This window comes from Hemiscyllium ocellatum, chromosome 17 (genome assembly GCF_020745735.1).
Source record: "Hemiscyllium ocellatum isolate sHemOce1 chromosome 17, sHemOce1.pat.X.cur, whole genome shotgun sequence".
Taxonomy (NCBI): domain Eukaryota; kingdom Metazoa; phylum Chordata; class Chondrichthyes; order Orectolobiformes; family Hemiscylliidae; genus Hemiscyllium; species Hemiscyllium ocellatum.
The window spans coordinates 46,698,746-46,723,753 of NC_083417.1; the positions used below are offsets into that span (position 1 = coordinate 46,698,746).

General features: G+C 42.3%; 1 protein-coding gene across 1 annotated transcript in view; it reads left to right on the plus strand.

The window, feature by feature from the left end:
- The first annotated feature begins 507 nt into the window (after nt 1-507).
- Nucleotides 508-25,008, plus strand: part of rbl2 (retinoblastoma-like 2 (p130)) — a 144,139-nt gene continuing 119,638 nt past the window's right edge. Inside the window, exons 1-3 of the mRNA XM_060838134.1 lie at nt 508-799; nt 11,429-11,559; nt 12,526-12,729. Of these exons, the coding sequence (XP_060694117.1) occupies nt 659-799; nt 11,429-11,559; nt 12,526-12,729 (476 nt within the window). The 5' untranslated portion in view covers nt 508-658. The remainder of the gene's footprint in view (nt 800-11,428; nt 11,560-12,525; nt 12,730-25,008) is intronic.

The following is a 25,008-nucleotide window of genomic DNA, read 5'->3' on the forward strand; positions in this document are numbered from 1 at the left end:
GTGCAATCAGCTAATGAGCGCAGCTTCACCTTGCCTACTTGATCTAAAACGTGCTGCGGTATACATTTCCATCAGAAAATCCTCTCAAACACCTTTGACGTGAAGCAGAGAGTGGCCCCGATTATTTTCTAACCTCATCCCCTGTCTCGCCCCCACCCCGGAACCTTTGTATTAAATCTTCTCTGCAAGCTGTCAGGGATGTGGACGTGTCAGGGAGGTGCTGGGGAACATCCTTTCCCATGAATAGGGGGGTTGCCAGCTGCCAGCCTAAACAGTAGGCATCCCCCTTGCCTGGCTCTCACAAAGCCTCCGCTGTGCGCTTCCAGGTACTTGGCAAGGAGTGGGCGGGGCCTGGTACGGGAAGCGCGGTGATTGACGTGGCCGCGAGGCCAATTAGCGGCCAGAAAGCAACAATCGAACGTTCCGACGGGCAGCCAGCTGGGCCAATCAGACGGCGGCAAGGGCGGGACACGCGTGGGGCTGTCAATCAAGCGGCTTTTAAATGGCTACAGTGCGGCCCGCGAGCGCTGCCTGAGCCGTCCCGGGGACAGCTGCAGCTGTAGCGGTAGCGGTGTTTCTGCTGCTCCTGCTCTCCTGCAATAGCAGCAACAATCCACCAACCCGCAACCCGACCGGCCATCGCTGATCACCAACCACCATGGCCAGCGAGGACGAGCAGGGCGGCTGCCCGACCAAGCAGAGGTTTGAGGAACTTTGTCAGAAATTGAACATGGACGAGGGTGCAAAATGTGAGGCTTGGGCAAGTTACGAGAGCATCAGAAGGAAATACACCCTGGAGGTGAGTGGGACAGGGTGTGGGACAGAGGGCGAGAGACACACACACACTGAGAGCTGCCTGACTAAGGGGGCGTGTACCCGAGGTGACATCTGCCGACTAAATAAGTACCCACTGACAGCTGAGGGGGATGGGGAGGGTCAGAGGTAATTCTTTGCGTTGCATTAGTTTGCAACATCGGAATTCAGCATACAAGGAATACACACATCAAGCTATTGCAATCCATTCGTTTGAAAGTTTTAATGTTTTGCTTTATTTTCACGAGAGGCTGAGAGGGTTTGCTGCCGCTAACCATTGCAGACTAGGGGCAGGCCTGCCCTTCGGTGCTGCCATTTAAAGTAGTTTAAAGTCCTCGCTCCAATTCGAGAAACCTGTACTGTCTCGTTCAGCAGTGCCTTGCCCGACCCACCGTGCCAAAAGCAAAGTTTTAAACCGTCCACGTAAACAACTAAGCCTTGTGGTGGAAGCAGCAGCACCGGAAGAGCATGTCGCCTGTTTATGCTGTGAATGTGACATAATTGTACGAATGAGGAAGGCCAATCAGACAGCCACAACATTCAATATTTCTCTATCAATTTTAGTGTTTACGCACACAATACCTCACCTAGGAGAGCCCTGGTTGTTAACGGCTAGCAAATTATTTTGCGATGTCAGTCATAAGTTCGAGTCTTACCAGTTTAGCTGTGACCCTGTGTCTTACACTCGCGCTTTAGTTTGAAATAAATAACTTGTATTTTTTTTATCGTGCTTTTCATGTTTTGGGGATACCGCAAAACATCTTGCAGCCAATCAGTTTTTGTCGCGAGGTCAGGTTTCACAAACTATTGAAATGTTTTTATTTTGCAGCCCAAGTAGAAATGCAGACATGATCTGTGTTGCCTAGTGCAATGGTCAAATGACCTACCAATCCACTTCAGACCCAATCGAATCTATCGCTCTAAGTAACATGCAGAAGTTATGGCATTGGAAAGTCAATTCGCAGCCATCTGTTTGTGATTCTGATTCGTAGTGAATGCAGTATTATCTTTTAGGTTGCTTATTGCAAGTGTTCATATAAAATGTACTCTTGACACATTCAAGACTCTACCTATCTTTCTCAATTTTCTTGAATTCTTTTAAATGTTGAAAGATTGCAAAGGTCAATTGAATGCAAGAGTTGAGAGGTTATGCTTCAGTTCTGCAGGGCACTGGCGAAACCACATATGGAGTACAGTATTCAGTACTGGTCACCTTTGCTTGCAGGAGGATGTTAATGTGTTGGAAGCAGTTCAGAGAAGATTTAGCTAGATCCATACCTGGAATGAGTGGATTGTCTTTTGAAAAAAAATGCTGGACAGGCTAAGTCTGCATCCTCTGGGTTTTAGAAAGGTTAGAGGGGACTTGGTAGGTGGATGTGGAGAAGAGGATTCCTCATGTGGGAGCAGCTAGAATTACTGATCATAGGCAACACACTATTGTTAAACTATTTTAAGACAGATGAGAAAAACATGTTTCTCTCTGAGGCCTGTGTAACTTTGGAATTCCCTTCCTCAAAAGAGTCAATGCAGAATCTTGGAAGTATTTTTAAAGTAGATTCTTGATTACCAAGGAGATGAAAGATTATTGGGGATATGCAGGAAAACATAGAGTTGAAGTTAAAATGAGGTCAGCTATGACCTTATTGGATGTTGGAACAAGCTCAGAGGGGCAAATGGCCTAAGGAACTATGAGTTCCTTACTCTTATTTACAAGCATCGTGCTCACCCTCCTACAATTCAATTTCTGTCACTTCAGTCTGGTTTCTGCTCTGTCAACAATGAAAACCATCCAAATTAAAGTAAATAAATACATGCTTTACATCTACTCTGCGATGGATCCATTGTATTTGACCCCATCAGCCCACTCCTTCACCTCTCACACCGTCTTCTTTGTAGCCTATGTTCACAAGGCCATCTGTTCAATGTCAACTGTAGCCTCTCCAGTATTGGTTTCTCTACTAACTCAACAGTTACTCTGTAGAACTTGGCTATATACTTGACAAACTTTTCCCTATTGACATGCCACTTAGTGATTGAGTTCATGGGTTCATTCGACAGTCATTTCTGTTCTGTCAGCCTGCCTATCTGAAATTAACACATGCTTGAGCTCTAATTTTCTCCAGTAGGATTCTGAAAAAGATGGAAACTATCTTGCTTTGCTCCCACTGCAACTTATTTCACTTCCCTTATTCCCATAAGTTGAAAGATAAACACTTACTACATTTACAAATGTCTGAAATACTCCATTATATCTTACAAACTCCTACTTACCTGCTTAGTAGCTGTACAACTCTATCTTTCTCCTGTATTGCAAGCTCATTCCAAGTATTGCCAAAATTAGTACAGTCATCAGCTGCTTCTGTGAACCATTTGTTTTACTACCATTCTCTGTGGTTAAACCTTTCCACAGTACATTATCATTTTCCCTTGCTTTTGGCCATTTTTTTCTTGCGCTTCATTACTGCAACTTGATACGACTTGTCCTTGGAATGGAAATGTATTTTTATCAGCTATAAGAAACAAATGGGGGCAGACTGGACAAAATTCATTGACATGTTCTTTTTTCTAGATGGAACCAATGAACTTTTTTTCATTCAGGTACATAAATGTACTCCAATTAAAAATGTCCCTGTTGCTGTGATTTTGTTTTATTAAAAAGTAATTTTTCTCAGGACCTTTTCTTATATGTCCATTCACTGGCTTCACACTTTTGTACCATCATTCCCTCTGAAATAATGTATTGGATGCAGTTAATTAAAAGTTGCATCACCCATGCAAGAGGACCTAATAACTATCATCATTAAACACTGAAGTAGTGGGCTATTATTCTGAAATACACAGGTAAAATGAAGTCTGGCTGCTCGGACAGAATTTCACATCGGCTCCAAGTTCCCGTACTTCCTGCAGGAGCCTGTGCCCACAACCTGAGCTGCCTCTGGAGTTTTAGTTTTGCCCCTTTTTAGGGACGTAAAGTGGCGGGCCCTGTACAGACTGTGCTGCACATAGTCCACGTGTTTTCCCTCATACACTGCCTGGACACACCTTGCTGTGTTCATTTGCCACTAGGCGGTGGGGATCCCCAGTGGAAGATTGTCTGTCTGCACGGGAGTCTTTCCCCCTTTCTCTTGGGGATCTGGGGTGGAGGGTGCTGCATGCTGCAGTCCCCTGCTACCGCAGATTGCAGTGATTCACGGATGCCCAGCCCAACTGCTTGTTCCGTGGTGCTGTGGAATCCGTGAACCGTGTATATATGGGGTGTGGGCGCTTGCACTCCCTTTTTGATTTTCTTAAAAACCTTCTCTGCTTTTGGTTGCACTTCAGTCCCACGCTCCTGGTCTTCAGGCACCTGGTGCGGAGGGGGAAGGGTAGGTCGGAGGACCTCCTCATGGATCTGCTCCTAGGCCTGGCCAAACTGGCCATAAACAGGTCCAGGCAGCGGGCCAAGGAGGGGGTTTTCGAGGCCAATTGCCTGCCACTCTTCTGCAGTTATGTCAGAGCCTTGGTCTCTCTGGAGAAGGAGCACGCACCCTCAAGGTTTTCAGGGAGAGGTGGGCACTGCAGGGAGTGGAGTGTATTATTTCCCCCTCCAATTCTATTTTGATTTAATTCCTGCCCTCTCCTTCACTGTCTGATCATGCAGCATTGCCCTTTGCCCTTTGATGAGAAGAGCATTGCTTGTCACTGGCCACTTGGGTGTTTCTTTTCTCCATGGTGGTGGAATATCAATAAAGATTTGTACACTTGTTGTATTTTGCTGTGTCTCACACCTGCATACACACATCATGGGTGCTGGGGAAAATATATGAAGTCTGGCATTTCCATTTTTCCTCAGTTCTGATTAGGAGTCATTCCTAGAAATGTCAACTCTTAATCTCAGCTGATGTCTGATGTGTTTCTGCTTTTCCTTTCTAATTTCACCTCCAGTAAGTTCCAATCTCTCGTCTCCTATTTCTTCCCATTTTTCAGTTGGACAAAGTCTGATGTCACGCGACACCAGGTTATGGTCCAACAGGTTTATTTGGAAGCACTAGCTCTTGGAGCACTGCTCCTTTGTCTTCATCTGATGAAGAAGCAGCACTGCAAAAGCTAGTACTTCCAAATAAACCTGTTGGACTATAACCTGGTGTTGTGTGATTTTTAACTTTGTACACCCTAGTTTAACACCAGATCTCCACATCATATTTTTCAGCTGAATTGTTCCTTTTTTTTGTTATTTCCACTAATCGTTTGTTAGTCCAGTGATTTCCCCAGCACCTACCTGTGCCTCCTTTCCTCCATTGATAGCCATCTTTAGGAGTTTCTCTTCCTCCGTACAATAAATGTTAGATGCTGCATTTTGGTAGGGCAAATCCAGGCAGGATTTATACATTTAATGATCCGATCCTGGGAAGTGTTACTGAACAGAATGCTTGGAGTGCAGGTTCATAGTTCCTTGAAAGCAGATTTGCAGATAGATAGGATAGTAAAGAAACCACTTGCCTTTATTGGTCAGTGCATTGGGTATAGGAATTGGGAAGTCATGTTGCAGCTGTACACGACGTTGGGTTAGGGCCTTTTCTGGACTACTGTGCTTGGTTCTGGTCTCCCTGCTATAGAAAAGACATTGTAAATCTTTTCTGAACCCTTTCAAGTTTCACAAAGATGTTGCCAGGGTTGGAGAGTTTGAGCTATAGGGAGAAGCTGAGCAGGCTGAGGCTGTTTTTTCTGAAGTGTTGGAGACTGAGGGGTGACCTTTTATAGAGGTTTATAAAAATCATGAGGAGCATGGAAAGGGTAAATAGACAAGGTATTTTCCTCAGGGTAAGGGAACCATAAATAGAGGGCATAGGTTTAAGGTGAGAGGGTAAAAATTTAAAAGAGACCTAAGGGGCAACTTTTTCACACCGAGGCTGGTGCATATATGGAATGAGCTGCCAGAGGAAGTGGTGGGATCCAAAGTAGACAGACAGGAGGCTGGAAGAATACAGCAAGCCAGGCAGCATCAAGAGGCATAGAAGTCAACATTTCAGGTGTAACCCTTCTTCAGGCCTGTGTGTGAATGTGAGGGAATTGCAGATTTTTAAAGTCGGGGTGGGGAGAGAGAGGAGGTGGGGCAGGTGAGGTGGGGATAGATGAAGATCGGTAGAAGGTACAACCTGGTTGGTCAGTGGGAATAATGAGTCTGGTTGGTGGCAGAGAGCAATGGAAGGGAGAAGGAGGTGCTGGGGAGAGAGTCAGGGGATGGGAGGGAAGTCATTTGAAATGGAGTTCTGTAATAACCCCCCACCCCCCACCGATTCCCTTCCTGTCACCAACCGGACTCATTCCTCCCACTGACAAACCAGGTCATACCCTCTACCTGTCTTCACCTATTCCCACCTCACCACCCTGCTTCTGCCTTCCCCTTTTTATCTAGAAGTAGTTGTGGAGGCTGGTACAATTGAACATTTTAAAAGGCATCTGGATGTGTGTATGATTTAGGAATGGTTTAGAGGGATATGGCAAATGGGACGACTTTTGATGGTCAGCATAGATGAGTTGGACCAAAGGATCTGTTTCCATGCTGTACATCTCTGATGCCATGACTTCCTGATTAGTGCATGATTATGTTTGATCATACAAGCACTTTGCTATCCTCCTGTGATCTCACCAGTGTGTCATATAAAATGCTGCTGTCCCTAAATTTATTTAACAACTGATCATGTTTCTCTACTCCCAGCTTACCTGAGTAACTGTTCAGAATATTGTCCCTATTAATGGTGGAGTAAAAAATGAGGTCTGCAGATGCTGGAGATCACAGCTGAAAATGTGTTGCTGGTTAAAGCATAGCAGGTTAGGCAGCATCCAAGGAATAGGAAATTTGATGTTTCGGGCACAAGCCCTTCATCATGAAGGGCTTGTGCCCGAAACATCAAATTTCCTATTCCTTGGATGTTGCCTAACCTGCTATGCTTTAACCAGCAACACATTTTCACCTATTAATGGTGGATCCTCCCCACTCTATTAGCCTCCAAAGAACAGACCATTGTCCTGGAAAATGCATGTATAACCCACGAACAGCTGGTTAGTACAGATTTAGCAACTCGGGCTAAAAATAGATTTCAGAATTGCAGAATTTTCAGATGCATTAAGCTAATTGTGCTGTGACAAAACCAATGGAAGACGATGTCGGACATGAGAAATAAAGGGCTCCGAGATATCCAAACATACATGAAAAGAACTGTGTTGAAGCAAAGAAAATAAGAGAGACATTTTCGTGAGAACTTGAGGGATGAGAAAGAGAATTTCTCTATCTAAGAATGACAGAATATTCCTGAAAAGGACAGTTTAATGGGAAAATGCATACAAAGGTGTTGGTGTTTAATAATGTGCAAAACGATTGTTAATATGATGCAACTGCTTAAATTAGTGAATTGCCAATGTAGAAACCCAAAACTATTATGAACATGTTTTGGCCCTCAGGAATTTTTTTTTTGTATACTTTGATTTGATTTATTGTTGTCGCATGTACCGAAGTGCAGTTAAAAGTTTCTTGTTTTGCATGCAGGACAGGCAGATCGTAACATACAACATCCAGATCATAGTGTTTAAACAGAACAAAGGAGACGAGGTTATGGCTGCATGGAGGTGCAGTATTTAATACGTATTAATTTTAAGTTAGTGAACTGCTACTAGTTACCTTGTCACTATTTTGTTTGAGGTTTTTTTTTGGTAAAGAAAGCCAATCAAACCTTCTCAGCACGGAAACTATCTTTTGTTGAGCAGGTTGGTCTTCAGATTATTTTCACTTTGTCAATTTTTGGGGAAGCAAATAAATTTTCCAGTATGCAAAAGCATGTTTGAAATTAACGCTAAGACCACTTCATAAATAGTGAGAAAATGGAACATTGCTGTTACATTTGATACAGTTCCTCCGTATAAGGCCATACCTATTCATTTTATTGTTACCTCCGCATCATTCAGTTCGCTTCAATTTCTTTTTTAAATTTTTTTTTTTATTATTTGTGTGTGCGTACCTAATTTTACAAAAACTTAACATAATCTCGTTTATCAAAACAGACGGAGGCTAAGTAGAGCCCTGCTCTGACTATTATTTCTTCATCCTTCCAATGGACTATTTCACTTGCTGCAAGCTGTGTTCGTTACAGTTTTATCAAATAAAGTTTAGGAGCTGGAACAACAATGATGCGATACCGCAGTGTCCCACAAGAAGCATAATGAATGGAGCTCAGGTTTCTTTTATCAGAGTTTTAATATATAATATCAATAGTCATTGTGGAATTTTGTTTGTGCATGTATTCAAATAATGGATGGTAGTTTTAAATGTATTTAGTTATCATTTTCACTTCCTAAATTCAGATGACACCACTTTGTAGCAAATATAATACAAGCTGATCATACTCACTGGCAGTTGTTTTATGAAAGGCCTGTGTGCGGACATTCTGGTGTGTGGGAAGCCGGTATTGTTGGCAATTGATTATTTTCACTGTTCCAGTCATTCGTATTATACCTCAATCACTGTATTAGTCTTACATGTCAGTATCTCCCTGAATGTTAGTGGAATTTGCTCTATCAAGGAGTTAGTCCAAGTACACAACTTAAACATAAACATCTGGTTCTGTGTTCCTGACAGAAAAAATAAACTTATTGAATGTACCTTTATTGTCATGATTTAAAGAGACTGTCCATATAGTCTACTGTCATAGAGTCAGAGAGATGTACAGCATGGAAACAGACCCTTCGGTCCTACTCATCCATGCCGACCAGATATCCCAACCCAATCTAGTCCCACCTGCCAGCACCCGGCCCATATCCCTCCAAAAGCTTCCTATTCATATACCCATCCAAATGTCTTTTAAATGTTGCAATTGTACCAGCCTCCACCATTTCCTTTGGCAGCTCATTCCATACATGTACCATCCTCTGTGTGAAAAAGTTTCCCCACTAGGCCTCTTTTATATCTTCCCCTCCCACCCTAAACCTATGCCCTCTAGTTCTGGTCTCCCTGATCCCCAGGAAAAGACTTTGCCTATTTATCCTATCCATGAGCCTCATAATTTTGTAAATCTCTATAAGGTCACCCCTCAGCCTCTGATGCTCCAGGGAATACAGCCCCTGCCTGTTCAGCCTCTCCCTGTAGCTCAGATCCTCCATCCCTGGCAACATCCTTGTAAATCTTTTCTGAGCCCTTTCAAATTTCACAACATCTTTCCAATAGGAAGGAGACCAGAATTGCACGCAAAATTCCAACAGTGGCCTAACCAAAGTCCTGTACAGCCGCAACATGACCTTCCAACTCCTGTACTCAATACTCTGACCAATAAAGGAAAGCATACCAAATGCCTCCTTCACTATCCTATCTACCTGTGACTTCACTTTCAAGGAGCTATGAACTTGCACTCCAAGGTCTCTTTGTTCAGCAACACTCCCTAGGACTTTACCATTAAGTGTATAAGTCCTGCTAAGATTTGCTTTCCCAAAATGCAGCACCTCCCATTTATCTGAATTAAATACCATCTGGCACTTCTCAGCCCATTGGCCCATCTAGTCAAGCTCCTGTTGTAATCTGAGGTAATCCTCTTTGCTGTCCACTACACCTCCAATTTTGGTGTCATCTGCAAACTTACTAATTGTACGTCTTATACTCTCATCCAAATCATTTATGTAAATGACAAAAAGTAGAGGGCCCAGCACCGATCCTTGTGGCACTCCACTGGTCACAGGACTTCCAGTCTGAAAAACAACCCTCCACCACCACCTTCTGTCTTCTACCTTTTGAGCCAGTTCTGTATCCAAATGGCTAGTTCTCCCTGTATTCCATGATATCTAACTTTGCTAATCAGTCTCCCATGGGGGAACTTTGTCGAATGCCTTACTGAAATCCATATAGATTGCATACAGCATGGAAAGAAACCCTTCCATCCAACTCTTCAATACTGACCCAAGATTCCCAAAATAAATTAGTCCCCTTTGTCTGCATTTGGCCCATATCCTTCGAAACCTTTGTTATTTGTGTACCTGTCCAAATGTCTTTTACGTGTTGTAACGGTACCTCCATCGACCACTTCTGCTGTCAGTTCATTCCACATGCAAACCAACCTCCGTGTGGAAAAAGTTGCTCCTTTGGTCCCTTTTTAACTCTTTCTCCTCTCACCTTAATATTATGCCCTCTAGCTTTTGAACTCCCCAGACCTGTGGGAAAGACCTTTTTGCTGTTGACCTTATGTATGCCACTCATGATTTGATAAACCTCTATAAGGTCACCCCTCAACCTCTTATGCTCCAGTTAAAATTGATAGAGACAGATTGTAGGATATCTAGATCTGTGATATCTTGAGTATGATCAGGGAAAAAAAAATTCTCCCTCTTTCCAAAAAAAATTGGTATGAATGATGATCATAGTATACTGTTAGTTTAATCTATTAAGTAGATCACTAAGTCTTGCTAGAAAAGCAATCATAAAGGACTTTATTAAAGTGATGTAATACATATACTTTGAAAATCTGCAGGATTCTGGCATGAACATAAGTAGGACTAATTGGATAGGCCATTCAAAGAGACACAGTGCACAGGCACAATGGGGACAAATGCTTGCTTCTGTGCTGTCTGATTGTGTATATAGTTGTATTGCAAAGTACAAAGGCATTGTGTTCATGCTTGGGCCAGTTCACACAAAGATTAGATCAAAAGGGACAAGTAAATCTTTGGCCTGAGCACTTCCTACATTTCCTTCAAAACCATCCCCTCGATAGTGAAACAGATGTCTTTAAAAGCAAATAACTGATGGTGCATCATTCTCAGTGCTGTTTTGATTTCTGTGTCTTGACTCTCTGTTCTTTACCAACCTACCTCCTATTTCTGTGCTTTTCTCTGCCTCATGCCCTCTGGTTACCACAGTGTTTTTTCCAGATTTTTTTTTGATTTCCTATTCTATAAAGTATAACTTTATAATAAAAAAGACTGGAAATGTGCACTTAATTTCTAGAATATGTGCACCCACCAAATCAAAAATGCATACCTGACTATTGACAATTAGGTGTTCTGTTTCATGTTTTTAACAAAAAAAAACTCTGCTAAAGCTTACCATTTGCAGTGTACATTTATTGAAAGATAAATTTAGTTTATGCTCTGAAGTAAATCTCTGTTCAGACAAAAGAAAATCCAAGGCAGAGTGGAAATAATTAACTGTGCTATGATGGGCCAAATCTTGTGTTTTTAAAATTTTTTTTGAAACATCTCTTCCAGAAGCTAAGGATAAACAACCTGATTTTTCAACATGATCAAGCCAAATTGTCCTGAATTAAATGCCTGAGAACTGAAACCCAAAGTTTCTTTTCTGCACTCAGTCTCAATAAAATGTATTGCTTTTAAAAACACAAACTCAACAATGAGAGCTATCTGAACTCGAGACTGTCACTTGTAAGGCCATTTAATTGAAAAGTTATAAAGGCATTTATATAAGTATATGAATAGGAAAGGTTTGGAGGGATATGGACCAAATGCAGGCAAGTGGGACTAGTTTAGTTTGAGAACATGGTTGGTGTGGCCTTGTTAAATTGAACAGTCTGTTTCCATGCTGTATGACTCTATGCCTGTACATTGGTGTATAAATGAAAGGAGATTTGTTTTGTTTTAGGGGGAAGATCTTCACTGGTTGGCTTGTGCCCTGTATGTAGCATGTCGAAAAGCCATTCCCTCAGTGGGAAGAGGAACTGTAGAAGGGAATTGTGTCTCTTTGACAAAGATCCTGCGCTCTTCTGAACTCAGGTAGGAATGTGTAATAGATTTGTTTGAAACAATAATTGGTTAATATAATTACTGAATTAAAACGCCTTAATTGCAGTTCATCTACTGTGTTCGTACTGAGGGTAGATTTATATGTCCACAGTACATTCTTTGAACGGCCTAGCTTCTGTCAGTTATGTAGAGTGACACTGATATCACTGTTATTACATCTGTGCTGAGGAGAAGTAGCATCAGGAATTAGGTAGATCAGAATATTGAATTGCCTTCCACAAAGAGCAAACTGGAGGAGAAAACTGCTCATACGACCTTACAATTTTTCTTTTCGTACAACTATCAGTAAGTAATAGAGGAGGATTACTCTTTTTTCCCTTTTCAGATATTTAGTGTTTCAACATTAAAATAGGAATTCATAATATAATGTTGTAACTATCTAACACTGAATAATAAAATCACAGATTTGGTACAAAAATGGCCAGGAGCTAACTTTGCTATGTCGATGCGAATCACATTTTGGTGATTTTAAAACTCTTCATCCATGAAAATCCAGCACCAAGATGTGCAATATCTACAGCTAGTCAGAGAAAAGTATCTCCGAGTCCTTTAGATCTGAATATGGTCCCTGTTCCTTCCTATCTAACTGTTATAGAAACTGGCTTGACACCTCAGGAGTGAAACCCATGTCGATGACTTCGAAATAAAACCTTTAGTGAAAAATTACCTTAAAGTTGACAGTTTTGGGATCTGTCTATGCAACTTAAATGAAGCTGTTAAGGTCAGCACTAGGTGAGCATCATGGGTAAAACCTCACCCAACCCACTTCAGACCACTGTCCCCCCCAAGAGAAGAGAATCCTGCTCTGAAACCTCCTCACTATGAGGAATTGTAACACCAGCACATTTGAATGTTGATACATAATGTAAGTATTAGCTTACAGATGTAACTAAGGAAAGTATTAACCAGATTGACTTCTGTATGTGTGTGGAACAGTTTGATCGAATTCTTCAATAAGATGCAAAAATGGGCAGACATGGCAGATCTGTGCCAAGAATTCCGGGACCGTACAGAAAAGCTGGAGAGGAACTTCACAGTTTCTGCCGTCATCTTCAAAAAGTGTGCGCCTATTTTCCGTGACCTTTTTAAAGACCCTCAAGAAGAACAGCCACCACGACAGCACAGGGGCCGGAAGCAAAGGTGAGATCTGAGCTAGCCAAAGAAATCTATCTTCTACTCAAGTTGCAGTTTGTGCAATATTTAAGCATGACCTAATTTGCAACTGCAAATTGGCATAAAACTACCTTCAATTCAACTAAGCTGGAATTGCAGGTTTCTTTCAGTAAATAGGACATTTTACAAATAGCTTGTGTGTTGCTTAACAATTTGATGTTATATTTAATTTCTGCACATGCTCAATATGGCAGCTGTTTACAATTGTAATTTTCTGTCAGCAATTTCATTTTTAGGAGTAGGTAAAGTTTAACTAATTTATATATTTGAAATTAGTGTTGAAGAACATAGCTGTCAAGTTTGAAAGGTAGGTACACTTATTCTTGTCATAGCAATATCCTGAAGCTCTGGGGCAAAACACAATATCCCCCTCTATCTCTGTTGGTCATTCTCTACAAATGATAAGGAAGAGATTTTTTTTGATCATTTTAATTGTCCACTTAATGGTTTCAGCTGTGGTAAGAACAAGCAGGCCTTCCCCATCCCACCATAATATTGTCGGCAGGAGGGTGTAGGGAAGATTAACTAGGCAATTTTACAGACCTGCACAGTTTGCAAACCCATTGACAGAGCAGAACTTTACAGTCCCTTAAGTTCATTCTGATCTAATACATACTTATCAGTAATTCCAGCAGTCATAGTATACATACCTGTTTATCTCAATGTGCAGTTCTGCGCGCTCTCTCTCTCTCTCTCTCTCTCAATGTTTCACAACACTTTGATACAAATTTAAATGAGTAATTAGATTTGCATAGGAACTGCAGCATTTTTGATTTATAAGGAATCCTGGTTATAAGGATTTACATCGCATTATTTCATCTAGCCTCCTTTTTAATGCAAGCTGATTTTCTTTGTCGCTCTTCCTCTCTTTACAGCCCCCTCCCTCTCCCCACCACTAACCCACAAAAAAAAGAAAGAGACTGTTCCTACGCAGCTTTAATTACAAAATGCTTTTCAAAGAAATTGTGGATCAATAGTAAGTGCTTCCATCAAAGCAAATGAAATGCTGGAATTTGAGAGCTGGTCTTCTCCACCTATAACAGAAAAATAGGTTGTAATGTTTTGCTGACTTTATTTTGAAGTGTTTGATAGAAGCAATTCAGAGTTAGTATAAAAATGATGGATCCATATCAATAGTCAGTGTTAGTATCATACACCGTCTTGCAGCACAGGATAGCTTCTCAGAAATTGACTTTAATTGTTTTACTTGTCTGAAATTTGACAACCAAAAAGCAAGGATTTGGTCTCCGATACCTGTGCATTTTATAATCAAGTGCATAGATGTTCAAAAACAAAAACTTCGTGACCTTCCCAGTGGAGGTAGTGCAAGTGGAAAGGTTCACCCCATTATTTATTCTCTGCTCAACTCCTACTAATGATGTCATGGAAAGAGATTCATCTAATCTACGATGTAACTGATTGCATAGTTCTGACTTCAATAAGAAATGTCACCAATCTACAATAAACATGTGAAGAGTGAGGTCTGGTATCATAGAAACATTAGACTCCTTACAATGTGGAAGCAGGCCATTCAGCCCATCAAATCCACACTGATACTCCAAAAGAGCACCCCTCCTAGACCTAGACCTAGACCTACCCCTCTCCACATCCCTGGAACTCTGCATTTCCCATGGCTAACCCATCTAGCCTGCACATCCCTGGATGCTACAAGCAATCCACCTAGACTGCATATCTTTGGATTGAGGGAGGAAATGGGGCCACCTAGAAAAAGCCCATACACTCACTAGGAGAATGTCGTCTGTGTGGAGTTTGCACAGTCACCCAAGGGTGGAATTGAGACCCGGTCCCTGAGCCAAGAGGCAGCAGTGCTAATCACTGAGCCACCCTGCTGTACATATATAAATAAATGAGCAATACTATACTGTAAGAGTTGAAGAGCCTAACTTGAAGATAAGGAGCAAGCAGCCTCTGGAACAGGAAATATGCAGTCACCCACAACCCAAGATCCTCCAGACTGTTATCTCAATGTGCAGGTGACAGTATTGGTTGAAAGCACATGAGAAAGTACCAGTTGTATAACTGTAGTGTGACTCAAACTAAAATTCACAAACTGCAGTGCTGCAGCAAGGTCGGTGTTAATCTTTTTTAAATATTTTTATGCAAAAATAGATTTTTGACATTATTACAAATGCAACACAATACAATTCAAAAAGTACAAAGAATGAACCAAAAAAACTGCACTCATGTTATATATAATATATATGTGTTTGTTTTATATATAGATTTTATTTATATATCTCTAATAACTAACCACTAACTAATAAATAATAATGATAACATGGCTCAGTGAGTCAAAACACTAGCTCTGAACTATCGAGAGCATTAATTTACACACATTCATATGTTTGCAGTTCGCCCTCTGGATATTAGACTCGTAAAACACAATTGTTACAGCTATATAAAAGCCCTTATGAGTGTGCTGGACAGACCTGTGTCCAGGTAGTCCAAAAAGGGCAGCCATGTCTTATAAACATTCTCAGTTTTGCACCATACTTATAAGAAAATCCAGTGAGATATGTTCTGTAACAATCTTACGCCACCCTGACAACCTAACAACAGAATATTCTTCCTTGTGCAAAAGAAAGGATGTTGAAAGCTTTATCTTATGTGCATCTACGGGGAATACACTGGGCAGGCCAAGAAGAAGAGAAATCAGGTCTATCTTCGTGCTTATCCCCAAGATCCTCTCAGCACTCCAGTATTTTCGGCAGTGAGAGTGCCCGTACTCACTTTGTTCTTGGGACATGCTGAAGATATACCTGGTTAAAGTTTTGATCTAGGCCAAGTGGACCCTGTAGAGAATCTTCAATGGTAAAGCATGGGTCCTATTGCAAATCAAGATCCTGCTCACATTTTTGTATCTTTCCATGTCTCTGAGGAGATCTCAATACCCAACTCTCTCTCCCACACCCTGCAACGCTGTTTGATCTCATCTGCGGGGTGAGGGAGCCCCCATCCACACGCACCCACCACCACTACCTCCACACACAGATGATAAAGCATGCTGACAGAAAGTGTGTTCTTAGCACTGACCCTTCTCTATGGCAGATCCATAGGGATTGGTTAAAAGTGTAGTCCTTTTTTTTGAATGAAATCCGTAATTTGAAAAAAACGAAAGGAATCCCTGCTAGATAGCTCATATGTCCAAGCTAACTGGTCAAAGGACACCATTGTGTCCCCCTCAAATAAATCGTTCATGCCAAGCATACACCTACCTGCCCAACGTTTAAATCCTTAGTCCATCATTCCTGGCTGAAAACCCAGCATACCAACTATAGGTGTGAAAAAAGGTGGTTTGGCAATATTTGCTTTGCTGCATTGCCCTCCATACTTTAACAGTATTGATAAATATTGGGTTGTGGCAAAATTCCCTAACTGTCCTCATTTTGTCCAGAAACTGCAAACTAATAAGGGGGCACCTTGACTGAGAGGTTTCTATATCTGACTATATTGAAAGAGGGTCCACACAAACCCAATCACTCCCATAAGATAGAAACAAGCTTAGTTGATAGTTGTTTTTTTAAATGTCCAGGAGATGTGCACACCACATTCCGCCCCATCACCCTCAAAGTCTGTGAGGCAATTGCAATTTAGCTAACTCCAAAAGGGGCTGCTTATGATGCCAGATAAGAGCTGAACCAGTCTGTTGAACATTTGCCTAGTGAAAATCAAGGGGAGCATTCGTATAGGGTATAACGGATGGGGGAGAATATTCATTTTAATGAGGGATATCCGACCTAACAAAGACACCAGCAGGGTCTCCCATCTTTAAAGGTCTTGTTCGATTTTTGTCAAATAAATGAACAAAATTAGCTTTACTCCAGGTTTTTGATCGGTTGTTTAATGAATATACCCAAATACAGGAAGCCCTACAGTGGCCACTTAAAAGGGAATCTAGATTCGCCCTCAAAACTTAGTGCTTTCATAAGACCATCCATAGGCACAGCCTAAACGGTGCCGAGTGAATTTGTACATTGTATCAAACGAGGCACTGAAACCGCTGGGTTTGACAAAAAGATGAGACGTCGTCCACGCACAATGTAATGTTATGTGATTTTTGACCCACTTTTGGAACCGATTATACTAGGATCACTATGAATGGCCTTCGCCAGCAGCTCTGTCACCAATGTAAAAAGTAGTGGTGAAAGGGGACCGCCCTGTTAATTGCCCCTAAAAATATTAAAATTGTTTGATCACACAACATTGGTGAGAACCGTGGCGAGAGGTCACTAGAAAGAACCTTTACCTATCTTATAAAGAAAGTCCAGCCACTCGAGCCAATCAAATGACTTTTCTGCATCTACAGAGACCACCAGTTCCTGTACAGACTGTTGTTGACATACTTAAGTTACGTTAAGCAATCTCCTAACATTATTGGAAGATCTGCGGTCCTTTATAAAACCCATCTGATTGTCTTTAATAATTGGGGGCAACACAGTTTCCAGCCTTAATGCCACAGTCTAAGGACAGATTTTAAAATCAACATTAAAAAGTGAAATGGGCCTATAGGAAGCACAGTCCTCCAGGGCGTCCTTTTTCTTAAGAATAAGAGAGATATTCGCCTCTCTTAGAGATGGTTGGAGACGATCATGACTGTGTATCAGTCATTCAACATGTTGGGCATTGGGCCTGACAATGTGCTTATAAATTCCTTTAAAATTCACTAGGGAGTCCATCAGGACCAGGCATCTTTTCGTTCTGAAGCTGCTTCACAGCCTCCTGCACCTCATGCTCTGACGGGACATTGAGAAAAAACTCTTGTTCAGTCACCCGAAAGCACCAGATTCTTGAAAAAAAGACTCCAACCTAGCCAGTCCATCCTCAAAACCTTCAGACTGGCATAATTCAGAGTAAGGTCTCTGAAATGCCGCATTAATCTTTTTAAAATCACCGGCTAGGTTTCCAGCACCTTCCCTGATCAATGTAATGGTTTGAGGGGCACTTTTTTTTCTCCAGGCAAGATGCGGTAAGTACTTGCTTGGTTTGTCACCAATGCTCAAATAGCCTTTGTTTTGCAAAAGTAAGCTCCTTCTTTGTCTGCATGAGCAAGGAATTCACTGTAGACCGCAGCGCTGCAATCCTTTATAGCTTAGCCACGGAGGGCCTGTCAAAGTAAGCCTTCTTGGCTGCCTTCAACCGTGCTCCAAGGAGACATTGCTGCTCACCCTTCTGCCACTTCCTACTGACCGAATAGGAGACAATTAAACCTCTGGCATAAGCTTTAGCAGTTTCCCAAAAGGCAGACGGGCTACGAGCCGAACATGACTTGTGCCTAAGAACGCTCTGAATTCATTAGAGAAATACTCCACTGACTTACTATCCTTGAGGATAAAGGGATCCATTCGCCAGTGTTTCGGACCTGCTACGGTGTCCTTAATCTTAACCAAGTTCACTGGAGCCCGATCGGAGATGGCAATATTACCAATCATACCAAGTCCAAGGATGCCATGGGGGTCAAAGGAAAAATCAATCCTAGTGTGGTACCTGTGCAGATTGGGAGAAAATATAAAATCCTTGTCTATAGGGTGGAGATGCCTCCAGACTTCCACCACTCTAACTCTACACACTAATTCACTAATTGCTTAGTTTGTAAAGAAGGTATGGGGGGGCGTGGCCTTTGAGCATTCTGTCTACGCGAGATCCATAAGACCATTAAGATCTTCCCCCTATGCTGATATGCTGAGATTCAAGGCTAATCAATTTAGAGAACACATCTACCAGAAATTTGAGGGAATGGGTTGGGGAAACAGTAGACATTTAAAATCCCATATTCTTCCCCATTTATCAAGGCTTTAAGGATTACGAACCTTTAACACACCGTAATAACTTAAGTGGGAGATTCCTCCTAACCAATATGGCCACTTTCCTACTCCTAGTATCGAAAGATGAAAAGTAAACCTGATCAGAGCCATTTTGCTGCAATTCCAAATGTTCCCTATCATCCAACTGTGTCTCCTGCAATAAAGCAATATCCACCGTTTCCTTTTTAAGACTCGAGAGTACCTTTTTTCCTCTTAATTGGTGGGTGACTCCCCTTGATGTTCCAGGTACACTCTTTAAAAGAGTCATTAGCCATACCTTTCTGCAGTAACATTTACACTCCAGACAGGAAGAACTTGAACTACAAATCGCTGAGCCTTAAGAAAAGAAAATCCACTGAACATAAAAACTATACAAGCTAAAACACTACAGTTGACAAACCTAGTCAATGATCAAAGACTACAGAGGAACTTCGATTATCCGAATATCAATTATCCAAATTTTGGATAATCCAAAGAAGATCTCAGGGTCCCAATAGCAACATTATATCAAAGAGGTGTTTCAACACTGATCGTGTCTTTTGTTTACAATGGATAAAAATGAACTTGGCTAACTAAAATGCTGCCGAGAACATCCTGGCATCAATAGGACATCTCCAAATGACTGACCACCTGCCCTCTCTTTCTCCCCACATTCTCCTTGGAGTTCTATACTGGGTGTACCCTCAACCCCCTTCCCCAGATAATCTCTCCAACATTGTCCCTACAGGGCAAATGTGGAACTTGTCAAAAGGTTACAGTAAAACGTTTGTGTGTGTGTGTGTTATTTGAGACTCACGCCACCATTCTTTTCCCCCCACCACCACCACAAAAAAAGACAGCAGCAGACTTGCTGTTGGCATCCAGTCTGGCTGCTGGGGGGAGGGAGGTGCGTGGAGCGGTGGACGGGGGTGGGCTTGGAAAGAGCTGGGGGGTGGGGGCAGACGGAAGGGTGGGGGCTTGCATACCGAGTGCTGCTGCCTAGTCTCCTGAACAGGGAGAGGACTTAGCAAGGGCTTGCTTGTCAATCCCATTGAACTGATTGGGGGGTCCTTCAGCAATACTGCAGGTCCCTTACACACAAGTGAGTGTCTGCTCAGAAACCAACCCTGAGACAGAGGGAGGGAGCAAGGCAGGCAGAGGAAGGAAAAAAGAAATTTCCAAAATTTCTGAGCCCCAGAGGAGAAGCATTGAAGCAATTAACTGAATAATCAATTATCCGAATGAAATAGTGCCCACCCATCTCATTCAGATAATCGAGGTTCCTTTGTATATCCCCAAAAAACCACATATAAAGCACCAATGGCACAAGATAGGGGAGTTCAACCTTGCACACCCCAAAACTCAACTTCTTGCCCTGCTGCCAATACAGCAACCATGGTATTTAAATGCCTGAACCAGGCTGAAACTGCCCGTAAATAGGGTCTAGCCATCCCACCTATTTTCTGTCTTAGCTAGAGCCGCACCGCAAATGCAAGCAACCATAAAAATACAAGAAAGAATTTAATAATGAATAGTAAGTAAGTACCCCACCCATCCCCTGAAAAAGCTTAACTTCAATTCCTGAGCATCTTTAAACCCAAATTATTGCCAAAAAGAAGGGAAAAGAAAAGCCAACACAACTTCCTTTTCTAAAAGAAAGACTTATTCAAATAACTCTGTTCTCTGTGCATATTAAATCATTCCGACTAAGTTAGCTTGTCCACAAAATCTCTTGTCTTCTCTGATGAGTCAAAGAAGTGTACAAATCCATTCAAGGTAATCCGAAGCACCGCTGGGTACCTTAGAGAGTACTGGATCCCAAGTCCCCTCAGTATTTCCTTAATGACGTCATCAGATTTCGTCTTCCAGATCACCACTGCTGAGAAGTCCCAGAAAAATATGATCCCAGAGCCCTTGTGCACTAAGGCCGTTGGATCCTTCCCCTAGATTCTGGAAGCTTCCACGACTCTCTGCTTGTCTCTATAATTGTAGAACCGCACCAGGAGATGGCGAGGACGTTGGTCCAGACCCTACCTCTGTGCCGTGACCCAGTGAGCCCTCTCCATCTTCAGACTTCCCATTCCAGACTCTAAGCTAAGGAACTTCGGCAGCCAATCCTCAATAAATTCCACTAGTCGATCACCTTCCTTTCCCTCCAGCAAACCAATGATCTGAATACTTTTCCTCCTGCCGCTGTTAGTGAGATCATCAACTTGGTCAAGCAAATTACTGACCTGCGTCTTCATGGCCTGGATCCTAACCTTGAAGGAAGTGGTCTCAGCTTCCACCACTGTGACCCTGTGTTTGACCTTGTCTGACCTTTTCCCGAGGTCTCCCAGCTGCAGTATGATTGAGATCAGGCCAGCTTCTCTTCAATTTGCTTCCCAAGCATCTTGCGAGATTTCGTGAGCTCTGATACCAGGTTCTGGTAAGAAATAGAGCCTGAGAATTCTGCAGCTTCAGGCCTCGGGTGAGCCTGCTACCACCTTCGGTATCCCTGGACAGCGGAAATGCAGGTCAGTGCCTTCTTTGACCTTTCTAGGACTCTACAACCTTTTCAGAGTCCGAGAATACAGCAACGACCTGGGTAAGATGGGTGAGGGCTTTGCCTGCCCATGATGCAGCATGGAACTCTGCAAAGCGATCTTCCCATATTGGATCCCCTGTTGATCTTCTTTTGAGCGAAAATAAACATCATATTGATGAAGACCTACACAGTAATTGATTTTTATTGTCATATGTTCCAAGGTACAGTGAAAAGCTTTGTTTATGAGCAGTACAAGCAGATCATAGCAAGGATGTACAGATCAAAAAGACAGGTATTTACTCTGCACAGGCCGCCCGCTAGGCGAGATCAGCATTATTGCAGGCTAGAGAGTCCATTCATCAGTCCAAGAACAGCCAGGAAGAAGCTGTTCCTGAACTTGCTAGTGCATTCAGGCTTCTGTAATTGGTAGGGCCCTGGGAAGTGTTGTCAAACAGAGAGATCTAGGGGTTCAGGTAGATAATTAATTGAGAGTTTCATCAAAGGTAAACAGAGTGATACAGAAGGGTTTTGGAACCCTTGCCTTCATTGCTCAGACCACTGAGTATAGGAGTTGGGATGTCACGTGCAGTTATCCAGGATGTTGGTGAGGCCACTTTTGGAGTATTGTGTGGATAAGGTGAAAGGGTCACTTTCCTTTTTCTCTAGGGTAGGGGGGTTCAAAAGTAGAGGGTATAATTGAGGTGAGAGGAGAAAGGTTTAAAAGGGACCTGAGGGGCAACTTGTACACACAAGGTAGTTCGTATATGGAATGAACTGCAAGTGGAAATAGTAGATGAAGGTACAATTATGACATTTAAAAGACATCTGGAAAGGTGCATGAAAAGAAAAGATTTAATACGATGTGGGCCAAGTGCAGACAAATGGGACTAATTTAGCTTGGGAAACTTGGTCAATATAGACAAGTTGAAACAAAGGGGCTGTCCTGGTACTGTATGATTCTATCTGTTCTCTTGCCCATTAGATAAGTGTAGCTGTGATTGAGAAAGCACATTGATAAAGTTGTTACACGGACTTTCTCAGATTATGTTCGATTTACTGAAATTCCTTTAATGTACATTGATGCAATGCCCACAATATGTCGCGCCATGTGAACAAGGAGTGAGTTGAGTTGTGCCCTTTTACCAACCAGGTTGAGAACAGCCACATAGCTCTACACAGGAAAAGGTGTTCAACTGCTTCCAAAGGTACCAATTCATGCTGCACATAGATGTTAGCCAGTTACCCATTATTACAAATAACATTTAAGAAACTGATGTTAAGAAAGTAGTGTGCTGGAAATTCTGGGAAGCATCAAGATACATAAGTCCCCAGGGCCAGACCAGATATATCCAAGGTAACGAGGGGAAGCAAGGAATGAGATTGTTGTGCCCCTGGTGATAATCTTTGCATCCTCATTCTCCACATGATTAGTACCGGATGATTGGAGGGAGGCAAATGTTGTTCCTCTGTTCAAGAAAGGGAATAGGGAAATACCCCAGTCAGTCTTACATCTGTGGTAAGCAAGGTACAGGAAAGGATTCTGAGAGATTGTTTTTCCAAATAGTCATAAATCCTTAGTCCAATTAAAGATAGTCAACGTGGCTTTGTGAGGGCAGGTCATGCCTCATAAGCCCTATTGAATTCTTTGAGGATGTGATGAGACAAGTTGGCGAAGATCAAGCAGTGGATGTGGTGTGTATATAGATTTCAGTAAAGTAGATTAGATTGGATTCCCTACAGTGTGAAAACAGGCCCTTCGGCCCAACCAGTCCACACCACTCCTCCGAAAAGTAACCCACCCAGACCCATTTCCTTCTGACTAATGCACTAAACACTATGGGCAATTTAGCATAGCCAATTCACCTGGCCTGCACATCTTTGGACTGTGGGGGGAAACTGGAGTACCCGGAGGAAACCCACGCAGACACGGGGAGAATGTGCAAACTCCACACAGACAGTCACCCAAAGCTGGAATGAAACTTGCGACCCGGGTGCTAACCACTGAGCCACCATGCTGCCCCATGAGCCACCGTGAGGATAAGGTTCCCCCAGTAGGCTCATTCAGAAAGTTAGGAGGTATGGGATACAGGGAAATTTGGCTGTCTGATACAGAATTGGCTAGCCAAAAGAAGACAGCGAATGGCAGTGGTTGGAAAGTATTCTGCCTGGTGGTCGGTGACCAGTGGTGTCCTGTAGGGATCTGTTTTTGGCTTCTGCTGTTTGTAGCTTTTATAAATGACTTGGATGAAGAAGTGGAAGGTTGGGTTAGTAAGTTTACTAATGACGCAAAGGTCGGTGGTGTTGTATAGTGTCGAGGGCTGTTGCAGGCTATTGACAGGATGCAGAGCTGGGCTGAGAAATGGCAGATGGAGTTCAACCTGGGTAAATGCGAAGTGATTCATTGGAAGGTCGAATTTGAATGCAGAATGCAGGGTTAAAGACAGGATTCTTGGCAGTTTGAAGGAACAGAGGGATGTTGGAGTCCATGTACATTGATCCCTCAAAGTTGCCACCCAAGTTAATAGGGTTGTTAAGAAGACGTATGATATTTTGGCTTAAGAGCTACAAGGTTTTTCTGCAGCTCAATAAAACCCTGGTTAGACCACACTTGGAATATTGTGTTCAGTTCTGGTTGCCTCATTATAGGAAGAATGTAGATGCTTTAGAATATAGAATGTGGGTGCAGTGGAGTTTACCAGGATGCTACCTGGATTAGAGGGCTTCTCTTATGAAGAGAGATTGAGTGAGCTAGGGCTTTTCACATTGGAGAAGGAAGAGATGTGACTTGATAGAGGTGTACAAGGTAATGCGAAGCATGGATAGAGTAGATAGCCAGAGACATTTCCCCAGGGCAGAAATGGCTGTCATGAAGGGTCATAATTTTCAGGTGATTGGAGGAAGGTATAGAGGCGATGTCAGAAGTAGGTTCTTTACGCAGAGAGTGGTGGGTGCATGGAATGCACTGCCAGCAGTCGTAGTAGAGCCAGAGACAAGCACATGGTAAATTGAGGGGTGTGTAGGTTAGGTTGTTCTTAGATTCAGATAAATGCGCAACACAGCATTGTGGGCCGAAGGGCCTGTACGGTGCTGTACTGTTCTATGAAACTCCACTGTTGAAAATAAGCACTTTGCACTTAGTTTTCCAAATATCATTTAAAATTTCACACGTTAGTCACATATTAATGTGGTTCCCTGCCTGTTTAGTGCTCAGGTCCTAAACTGTTCTATGTTTATTAGAAATGATCCCAATGTAAACCAAATGGTTTTTCTAATTCGGAAGATTCCAAAAGCAAACTCAACAACATTTTTGGAAATTCTAAAAGCACATGACATGATGATGAGATATTAGTCCAAAGGTTTACTGAGCATTTAGATCTGACTGAAAGAGATAAAGAAATTTTCATTCTTGGTTCATGAACAGCAACATCAGCAGGATATAGTAAAAATGATAGCAAGAGAAACTGGTAACTGGGTAATGATAGATAGTTAGCTTGATAAATTATTGAATATTATATGGAGAAGATTTAAAAATATTGTACTTGATCCACACAAGCTCTTCCTGTTTACACATATGGAGGAAATATGGTGGATCTAACTTGTGTGGGCTTTCAAAAAACCTTCCAGGGTGCGCATGGGCAACCACAAGAGATCTGTGGGGCTGGGGTGACAAATTGTATTGAAATTGTGAGAAGGAAGGACACAGTAGAATTTAATGACAGTTACATAGTTGCTAGTAAAAAATGAGGTCTGCAGATGCTGGAGATCACAGCTGCAAATGTGTTGCTGGTCAAAGCACAGCAGGTTAGGCAGCATCTCAGGAATAGAGAATACATAGTTGCTAGCCCAGGTCCCACATTGTTCTGACCAAGGGATGGCTCTTGACCCTGTGAACAATCAGTGATATGTCTTAAAGTCTTA